This window comes from Chiloscyllium plagiosum, unplaced genomic scaffold (genome assembly GCF_037043375.1).
Source record: "Chiloscyllium plagiosum isolate Xiang-an unplaced genomic scaffold, Cpla_swu_hap1 HiC_scaffold_17, whole genome shotgun sequence".
NCBI lineage: Eukaryota > Metazoa > Chordata > Chondrichthyes > Orectolobiformes > Hemiscylliidae > Chiloscyllium > Chiloscyllium plagiosum.
The window spans coordinates 48,360,588-48,371,762 of NW_028270155.1; the positions used below are offsets into that span (position 1 = coordinate 48,360,588).

Genomic DNA, 11,175 nt, shown 5'->3' on the forward strand with positions numbered 1-11,175 from the left:
ATAGTCAGCATATTCAACCTGCTGAATATATTCCTCATTTTTCCACCTGTCCTGAATTTGGATCCATTCTATCCTGACAGAGGAGGAATGATTTTGTAATTAACCCTGGTTACAAAGAAAATGGACAGACAGAACAAACCTTCAAGTCCTAACTTGTGAACAATGCAGAATGTATGAATATAATAAGGATGAGTGAAAGGAAGAAAATACCGTTTATTAGAATGACCAAATTCAAACTCCATGCACAATTTTCCTTTATGAATTATTTTTAAGAAAAGGGAAAGTTAATGTGAGAGAACATATTTTCCTGTTTCACAATACACTTTTGGTGTTATCAATCCTAAATAAGAGTTTCTGAGGTAATTTTCAGGACTGAGTGGATACAGGCAGTTTATGGATTGTAACAGTCAAATCAATACACACTAAAAAGATTGTAAGCACATAAATCACTTGTGTTTTTCCAGCTTTGTCTCTCAGACACAGCTGAGCACTTGCCTCTTTGTTTAAATTATGCAGCACAGAAAGTGGCTGGAGGATGATGCTGATTACCTCATGCTGGTTAAATAGCAAACTGTGAAAATAAAACATTTTAATTTATTCTATGATTAGAGAATCCAAGTTGGACAGGATATTGTTATTTTATGCATAAAAAAGCAAGCTTGGACCAAATTAATAAGGTAGCTTTTCATTAAAATTCTGTTTATTTACTTCATTCATTTTGCTCAATAACTTTGTTTCATTTCTGCAATAAATCATAATGTTCGAAGCACTTACAAATAGTATAACACAATCCTCTGCTGTACAGCAGCAGATTTTATTTTGACCGTCTCCTCAGAATTTGAATTAAACCCCAGCTCCATTTCTCTGGAGTCATATTTAATGCATGTAATATTTAAATATTCCTGCAACGAGATGTTCAGAGTTATTTAAGAACATTTTTAAGCAAATCTCTGCCAAAGCCAAAGTTGTTTGAATAGATTTTAATTCACAACAGCCTACAAATTAAAAATCTCATAGGCTTTTGGTTAAACAACAAATCAGGAACTGTTTTGATGATAAAATGGTAAATAAATTCAGAGCAAAGAAATAATGGTCAACAGTAATGTTTAAATGTGTTCCATATTGTCAGTATCTATGATATAGTGTGTCCTCTGATGTCAAATTAAACCACACTGATTAAACTAAATCAGAATTATTATACCTAGATATATTAACAAATCCTTTCCCTGAAGGTATCTAATGACTGGTTGGATGATTAACTCAACACAGCTGCCAGACACTAGCCTTTGAATTCATTCAGTTGCTTCTTGTGAAATAACAAAGCAGATTGTCTCAATTTCTAAAACACTTACACATGTCTAAACACAGTGACAGAAATCTGAGGATACATTCTTAATGCATCCAACATTACACATTGCTCTGCAATCCATCTTTTCATTGATTAAGAATGATTACTTTCATTTTGATGCCAGTCTGCAAATTGCCCTGCAAACACTTCTTCTTGTTAACTGGTTTTCCAAGGGTCTTTTAATAACTACCTCGAAAAATTATAGGTTGTGAAACAGTCCTCCTGCAAACCTACAGAAATTAAATATCAGGGTTAGGATCGTATTTTTTTTTCTCAAGCGACACATATGTACTTTTGATTCAATCCTCACCACAACGTACTCTGGCAAGTAAACCAGGGATATGATTTAAAAGTTTGACTCCACCTCTTGTCCTTCCCAACAAAAAGGTAGCATGGGGTTGGACTGGTCTTGGAATAGATGTAGATCATCCAGCCTCTTGAGGCATTTTCACCATTCAGTTACATCGCGACTGATCTGCATCTCAACTCCTTTTATCTATCTTGGCAAAGAATTCCCGATTTTCTCATAACTGCCTGGAAAACAATGAACTTGAATGAAAGCCTTTGATAGACACCCTAATGTTCCATCTTGAATATAATATTGGACCCTAAGTAAATTATTTTACTTACTTGGCAGAATTAGGATCAAACTTCGCACATAATATGAATACAGCACAGATTTGCCTTGTGGAGACTTTAAGGAAGAGGACGTTAGCTAATCCCACTCACCTAATTGCTCACTGTAACCCAGTAAATCTCTTCCGTGTAGCATTCAGGTGCCCATTCTATTAATTTAAGGACATGAACAAATCTGTCTGAATCACATTGTCTGCAGTGCATTCCAGGATATAGTCATTCACTGAATAAAAATAAAGTTTTCCTACATCACACTTGTTTTTTTTTTCTGCCAATCACTTTAAATTAGCATTTTCTCCTTTTCAAGCAAACAACTTTGCCCTACCAAAGTTGTTAAGGCGACTCATGATTTTGAACATCTTATGAAATTTCTCCTCAAAATTCCCTTTCCAAAAAGGAGAACACCTCTGGCTTCTCCAATCTATCCATGTAACTGAAGTCCCTCATCTCTGGAACCATTCTCAAATTTGTTCTGCACCCTTTCTAACACCTCACATCCTAGAATACGATGGCAAGATTGAACATAATACTCAAGCTGAGGCCAAAGCAGTGTTCTAAAGCTTAATCATAACTTATGTACTCTTAACCTGTATTAATAAAGCTCAGGACTCAATACGACTTTCTGACTATTTTCTCAATGTGCCCTGACACCTTCAAAGATTTGTGCACATTTACGCCGAGGTTCTGCTTCTCCTGCATCCATTTCAGAATTGTAGGCTGTAGTTTATAATGTCACTCCATGTTCTTCCTACCAAATGCATCATTGCACGATTCTGTGTTAAATGGTATTTGCCACAAGTCTGCCCATTCCACCAGTTTAACGTTTTCCTGAAGACTATCACTAACTTCCTTGTCTTGTGTCACCTGCAATTTTTAAGATACAACATAAAAGAAAAAGAATCTACTTTACTCCCTTATTGTAATTTCTAAAAAAGATATTCAACTTCCAAGATGCCACTGTCCTAATACTGAACAACAAGTGATCTCTGCCAAAGACTTCATTATTTTCTTGACGGACAAGATGCATTCAGATTGCGATGGAATCAGTTATTTGCAGAAGATCTGGAATGTGAATGACTTATATCAATTTATAAATCACATAATACATTTCAAACCTAAAACACAAATAATTTGCATAAGTATTTGCACACTATCACACTTATATTCTGCACCATTCATTCACTGCTGTTCTACTATTCTTTGTCTATACTAATTCCTCATTCAGGCACTTCTTAAAACCCACAGCTGGCAGATTGTGGTTAACAGTTTTTCGTGAATACCTTCACTGCGTGTGAAATGTTTTGCACACATAACTACAAATTTTTTTTAAAAGGGTCAAGAAGATTGCATTGAACAACTGAGTCATGTTCAACAAATCATTGCTATGGGCAAGTAAGAATATGCTAGCCCATAGCCTGCCAGTATAAACAAATCAACTTCATGACAGGGGTTTTTAAACATTAAATACTGAGGATATCATAGTAATGTTTAAAGTTAATAATTGGTACAAATCAGCCAAGTCATCCAAAGAGAATCAATCATTAACACATGAAGAGTTTTAGCTAGAAGGGAGTTATCCTAACTGTTGTCAGGACCACTTGCTTTACTCAACCATAACCAATGGAAATAAAGATCTTCAGAAACACAAAAACATCAAACTCCATTGACCAAATCATCTTAGATTCTTGTTGCTTATAAACATTGCTGTACATTTTTTATTTTAAAAAAGTCTAATTACAGAACCATTTGTGAAGACAGCAATTTTTTTAAGACTTTGACAAATGTTGAATGTTCAAAAATGTTTTTCGAACATGACAACATTGACAATGCAGGTCATTCCCTGGACCAAGAAATATGACATGAGCCATTTCAAATAATGATCCGCTTAAAATCATATGCACTAAGCTGTTCCTGCTCAGATCAGATACTATATGGCATAATGTGTTTTAGATGGAAATAATGAGAGTTGGAACCTAAGATTTAGTTGAATTATAATTTTATATCCAATGACTTATCTCCATATTGGGTTAGACAATTGCTTTAAATGGAGGAATTTTAGGGTTGCTGCTCTAAAGTCACAGGTGTTTTGAGTTATTCAAAAAGAAACTTTAGCTGCACGTGAACTATTCTGCATCTTACCAGGATTTGCACTTGCCACCATATACAATTTTGACCAAGTTTCAGCACTCAAGTGAAATCAATGAAGTACAATATTCAGAGTTATTGCTGGTTCACTCAATAATTAACTACAGAAAAAAAATCATGAACTCATAATTAAAGACAATTAAAACTGGGAATAGCACTCACTCTAACCAGCTTTCTAATGAAGCTGACAGCGTGAACAAGCTTTTCCTCAGCAGGGTCACAATTATATACTAAATAACACTATAAAGTGGCTCTGCCAGATCACAATAGATCTATAATAGGGAACAGAATAACATTATTGGTGTAATAAAAGCATTTTAGATTTACTAAACTCTAGAGGAGCTCACCATATTCTTTACCAAATGAAGTACTAACCATTAGTACGAGTGATGTAGTTATAAACAACAACAAAGATCAACAGTGCCATGATGACTGTATTAGAAAGGAACTTGTTATATTGATTACGAGAACAGCTTTGTGTCTGCCATGTGAGTAACTTGAAACAATACTTGCTTTGACAGTACAAAAGGATTAGTCTTCTGACACACAGTACAAGAGAATCAAGAGATAATGCTTCCACGGGATGCATGAATGTAGAAAGAAAGAGATAAACAAAACTTTCTCACAGTTATTACCCAATAATTAGGTGTGTTTTCTCTTAAGCATATAACAGTGAATGATGGAGCAATATGTTCAGAGATAGTAAAAGCAACTAGTAAACAAGTAAAGTCAAATCCGGGCGCAGCACTGAGATAGTGAAAGTATGTTATCAGCACAATGGAAGTGTACATTCAATAGCATTAAATCATGTTAAATGCAACAGAGTTTTAAACTTTTAGTTGATAAAATGTTCTACGCCACTTGAATCTGCAAAACTCACTGCAGATTCTGCATCTGCCTAAAGCACAGTGGAGTGTAGTAATTTGGAGAAAGGTTTATTCCAATGATTCTGGTTAAGATTCAAATGAAATTGTGCAAATGAACAGATGAACATCAAATAATAACTCATTCTGTTTTAGGCTTTGTTCAGTTAGTGTTCACAGACAAAATGGCAAAGCTAATAAAACCAGCAGTTAAACATTCATAATAAACTGGTTAATTTTAGGTTGAATCTTCAAATAAATGTACTTAAAATGAATGTTCTGTTCATGTTCAGTATGTGTTCACAAATGTTTGTATAAAATATTGCAAACAGCGGTGTTGTAATCTTTTGGACTTTCTTTTCTTTGGAAGGTGGTTAGCAATCAGATTTTTGCCTCACTGATTATGCTGCCAATCCCATCAATGATTCTATTGATTTCAGAAATTTAAAAAAGGTGAATAATGATTATGCCACTTGGAATTAGTTTCTGATGAAAGCATAAAGACAAAAACAAGCTAGTCACTTAAATAAATAAAACATTACAGTCAAGAGTATATACAGGAACTAATCTAATACTAGATAATTCAATAACCCTTGCCCCTTACAAAGTATTAAGAGTAAATAATGAGACAATGAAGATAAATAAAGATTTTCACCTTGTTGTAGCTGTAGTAGCCCAAGCATTGGGAGAGGTCCAGGTTGGAAGGATCTCCAGGAATAGTGTTGCCAGCAGCAGCTGGATAAAAACGTACATCCATGGTGGGTTTTTTTAATAAACTATTACAACCCTTTAGTAATGAATCACTGAGTATTATGGGGTTCTTTACATCCACTTAGTGCTAACTCAATTGGGGATAAGCAATGCACAGAAGTAACCCTGGGGATTGTGTAGTTTAAATCTCGTTTAAAAAAGGTAGAGGTACATGTATTTCCTGTGTTCCTTAGTTCTGTGTTTAACTGGCCAGTGCTGAGCCTCTGTATTTGCCCATGCATTCAACAGCAGCTGTTGTACACAAAGAAGCCACGCGACCAGCACTGATAAGCTGATGCTTTCCAGCTTCACCCACTGCCGATTCTGATCTGGGGTGCTGATAAGAACTGGAACAGCAACTGGGTCCTTGGTAGGAGACGAAGGAGGGTCCAAGCTTTCCTTCCTGTTAACTCTTAAAACAGTACTTCCAGCCGTCCATATCTACTCACGCACACGCAGCCAGCTGGGCTGGCAAGATTAAAGAGCAGTCCTTGTAGAATTTAAAGCCAGGGGTTACTAACAGGAGTCAAAGTCTTCCACCCAACGGTCACAGCTTGTACTCTAAAGCGCTGAAGAGCTCTGAGGCTGCTAGTGGTACAGTGCTCCCTGAGAATAATGAATAAGTAAATCCTCTGAAAGGCAGCACAGAAAGCTTCAGAATGAGCCACTCCCAGTCTTACTCACCACTCCCACTCAGTGCAGCTGCCACTATACACACACACACACAGGTTCAGTGTACACCTAGCAAAGATTACTTTGTATCCCCCCAGTCCATAGTAAACTAGTTTACTCGTGGACTGATTCACTGTCTTCCTCACTCACATTTGCCATTCCAGCCCCAGTTCCAAGTTCAGGCCAATCGGAACCCCGTTTTGGAATCCAAACGACCGCAAACGATGACAGAAATACAGAGGGACACTTTCACATGTTGTAAATCACAACCACAATAACTTTATTTAATCACTTGTGAGCAAATGTAAAGATGAACCAGCCCGTGTCGACCCCTTGACACCTTGTGGATGGGGGGCTGATTCCCGGGCGGACTCAGGGATGTGTACAAGAAAGCTGCAAAAACCGAGTGCAAGAACAATCAACCCCCCCCCCCCCCCAAAAAAAACAGTACAAAACAGAGGACCGCGGATGAGAATCCGCAAGAAAAAAAACAGACGTTGCTGGAATAACTCAGCAAGTCTGGCAGCATCTCCGAGAGAAAACAGATAACGTTTCGAGACCTGTGACCCTTCTTCAGAAGCTAGAATCAGTCCTTACCGAATTAAATTAAAGAAAGATTCTAATCACAGTTACCTCCACTTCCCCCAGTTGACTTGATCTTTTAAAGATTACCATTACCGTTTGGCACTATGTGTTATTCTACTTTACTACTTGGTCATTTCACAATTCCTTTCCAAAGAATGACTTCACCAACAATGGCTGGCCACCATTGATGCCTTTCCCTAATTAAAACTGATATATATCAGACCTGGAACCTGCTACATGCTCTCTCCTTGCAATTCCAATAGCCCAAGTGTTACTATTCCATTTCAGATCCCTGCAATTAAGGAGGTCCAAATGAAAACAAATAACTCCTCATTGCCCCTCAGAAAGTGACCTTGCAGAATGATTGCTGTATACTTCACCCCATGGCCAATGAGAAGGAATCACCTCCAGCTTCTGAGTAGATCTGGCAAAAGCTGAACTGTCAAACTAGTTTGTGCAATTTGTATCTTTATTAGATAAGAAAAGAAAAGCCTCTCATACAATACATACTGAATCAAATGTTCCCTACTAAAAACCTCAAAACCCCTCGTCTCTCCCTCTTTCACGCTCTCTATTGGATGGTATTAGGCTGTGGAGAAAATGCTTCACTTAAACGTCTCTTCACATAGTGAACATTAACTCCTGTTGCAACATCATGAGATAGATTGAAAATTTGAAATTATTCATTTGAAAATTAAAAGTAAACTTTCTTTTCTTGGAAGTGAGCAAAATATGCTCTGATCTTGCAGGAAAGTTGATTTGAAAAAATATTTCCTTTTCCTCACACAATGTATTTTAGTCTCATCAACTCTCCCTTGGATTCTCCTGGGATCTAGGAGGGTGTTTATAAAAGGGGTCCTCACCCATGCTACAGGAAAACACAAACCAGGTCCAGTAATGCCCCCTGGCTGCTGAACCTGAACCCTGTGTACTGGCTCCACACACATCCAACAGCAAGTGGCCTGAGAGCACCTTTCCCTGCATAACTTCGGAGTTAAAAAATAAATTTTTACAAAGCTTCATCTGCATGTTTCATCGCTGGAGCAATTTATGTCATATGGGAGCCACCTGTCATTACCTGCAATTTTGACAGGACTGTCATTTTTGTTGTTTCTGTGATAAACTCTATATCCACAGATATCAGTCATATTTGCACAAGCTTTCTGTTGAAGACTTGCAAGTTGCTAAATTATTCAATACTTCAGTTTTTTTCCCTCCCTGTTGATATTTTGGTTAAATTCAAGTTCTTGGCTGAGAGAAATAAAAACTTTAAGATTTGGTGTCCTCAGTGATGCAGCCAGAACCCCCGAGGGATTTCAACAAATTGCAGCATTAATGTAAATGTGTTCAAAGCCTGTTCCTTTCTAGTGAGAAGGGCTGAACAACAAGCCCTGCTCCAATTTTACTTTTTCTATCCTGCAGGCAATGTGTGATGTTGGGAGCAGGCCAGGAATGATAACAAGAGGAGGGAATATTGTAAACATTGTGCTGGGATGTATTGGTACAGTTTCCACTGGACATCAGCAGCAACAATGTTTTGGGGCTTTGTAATGATATAAACTGGTCAGGGCATTTTGCAGTAACAGTAGGGAACTAAAGTCAATTGAACTACTCTTACCTCCAACCTGGTGAGATAAAAAGGCAGAGCCTGGATCACAATTTTGATGACCCTGATCTTTCTGCTTTTACCTCAATGCATATTTATGTCAGCACAGTGTTACCAAATGTTATAGATGGTATATCTCCTGCAGATAGTTATTTGAGGTCCTGAAGAACTTCACTCATTACACGTCTCCATGTTCTACCAGCCAACGCCGAACTGACACCAGTTGCAATCACAGAGAAGCCAATGAGTGGTTCAATAATGTTGATGCTCCATCATCACAAAGAGAGGAGCCACACTTAATGTCAACCAGAACCAGATTGGCAAGTGGAGATAAAGCCGGGTCTCAGTAAGAAAGAGAGAGGGATGAAGTGGAAATTAGTGGGGTTGGATTGGAAAAGATGATCAGGAACTTTGGGATAGGGGATTGAGGCACTGTGAAGAGTGAGTCACTGTGTATTTGAGGAAAGGGGTTCAGAAAATTGGAACTGAGGGCAAACGGATAGAGTAGTAGCTGACTGGGGAGGGGTGTGTAATAGGGGGATGATGTGTGCATGAGGCTCAGCATTTCCCCAAGAACTGCAGAGACAAGATGCTGCATGAAAATGGCATCCAGTAAAGGTCTGAGTGAATCCTAAGGACATTTCTGCAGGTGAACAGTAAAAAAATCATTTGCAGCAGAGACAAACAAAGTAAATGATAATGCTGAAGAATTTGCAGTCATCTTCAGTCAGGTGTGCCAAGTGGATGATCTATTTCAGCCTCTTCTTAAGGTCTCAAGCATCATAGATGCCAGTCTTCGCCAATTTGATTCACTCTATGTGAAATTGAAAAATAGCTCAACGCACTGGATTATACAAAGGCTCTGTGTCTTGATACGGTTCTGGCAATAGTATTGAAGACTTGTATTCCAGAACTAACTAGACCCCTAGCTAAACTGATCTAGTGCAGTTATAACAATGTGGAAAATTGTCCACTTATCCACAAAAAGGAGGACAAATCCAACAAGGATTTGGTTGGATTTACTGCCCTATTGATTTACTCTTGATCATCAGCAAACTGATAGAAGGAGTCATTTACAAGTGACATTTGCTCAGATGTACCTGTTCACTGATGCTCAGTTTGGGTCCTGTCAATTCTTGATTTCTAGATTGGATTGGGATATCTGGTTGGCGTGGACGAGTTGTACTGGAGGGTCTGTTTCCATGCTGTACATCTCTATGACTCTATGACATACCTGGGTGCAAACATGAACAAAAGAACTGAACTCCATAAGCGACGTGAGAGTGATTGCTCTTGACATCAAGGTAGTATTTGACCAACTGTGGCATTGAGGAACCTTAGAAAAACTGGACTGAAGGGGATTTGGAGAAAACCCTTTGACAGGCAGCATTATAAATAGCACAAAAATGATGGGTAGTTGGAGGTCAATTGTCTCAGTCTCAGGATAATACTGCAGAAATTCATAATTACTCAGCTATTGAAGTGGTGTCCAGCAATAACTGGACAATGTTCAGGCTTGGGATGTTAAATGCAAAGTAGCATTCATGCCAAACAAGTGTCAAGCAATGACCAGATTAAGGGAATCAACCATCACCACTTGACATTAATTGTATCATCAATGCAGAACTCCCCCACTATCAATATCCTGGGATTACCATAGACCAGAAACTGAACTGGACCAGCCACAAATATGGTGGCTACAAGAGCTGACCAGGAGCTAGGAATTCTGCAGTGAGTAATTCACCTCTGACTCCCCAAATCCTGCCCACCATCTACAAGGCACAAGTCAGGAAATGGAATTCTTTCCACGTGCCTGAATGAAAGCAGTTCCAACAACACTCAAAAGCTTGATTCCTTCAGGACAATCCAGTACCATTGATTGGCACCCATCTAGCAACTTCAGCATTTACTTCCTTCACTACCAATGCCCACTGGTCGTAGTACATACCATCCATAAGATGCATGGTAGCATGTCCCCCAGACTCTGATGACAGCACCTTCTCAACCCATGACCATTACCACAGAAAAGGGCAAGCAGAGCAGATGCGGGGAAACACCACCACCTGTACGTTCCTCTCCAAACCACCAACCATCTTGACTTGGAACCATATTGCTATTCTTTCAATGTCATTAAGTCAAAGTCCCGGAACTCCCTTACAAACTTTGAGTGTACTTGCACCTCAACAACTGCAATAGCTAAAGAAAGCAGCTCAGCATGACCTTTTCAAGGACAATTAGGGATAGGCAATAAATGTTGATCCAACCAGTGATGTCCTCATCCCTTGAACAGCAAAGCTTGAACAAAGATACGAAGTAGGGATGGAAGGGATCCATTCATCCCCTGTATCCTACTCCACCCTTTATTAAAATCATGGGCTAACTTGATTGGAGCCTCTTTGAACAGTTTCAGTGACTTGCCCAACTACTGAGAATACATTGCTTACCTGCTCCCAATCTACCTTCATGAAGCCAAACATTGGCTGGATTAGAATCTTACTTTACATTTTAAAATTCCTTAGCACCCCCTCTTCCACTTAGTTATCACCCTTTCCAATGGGATACATCTTTCA

General features: G+C 38.5%; 1 protein-coding gene across 2 annotated transcripts in view; it reads right to left on the minus strand.

Moving 5' to 3' along the window:
• Positions 1-6,338, minus strand: part of tox3 (TOX high mobility group box family member 3) — a 111,727-nt gene extending 105,389 nt beyond the window's left edge. Inside the window, exon 1 of one of the 2 annotated variants that reach the window (XM_043706971.2) lies at positions 5,648-6,338. In XM_043706971.2, the coding sequence (XP_043562906.1) occupies positions 5,648-5,749 (102 nt within the window). In that variant the 5' untranslated portion in view covers positions 5,750-6,338. The remainder of the gene's footprint in view (positions 1-5,647) is intronic. The other variant, XM_087995899.1, reaches the window with a different exon arrangement.
• Positions 6,339-11,175: the final 4,837 nt, after the last annotated feature.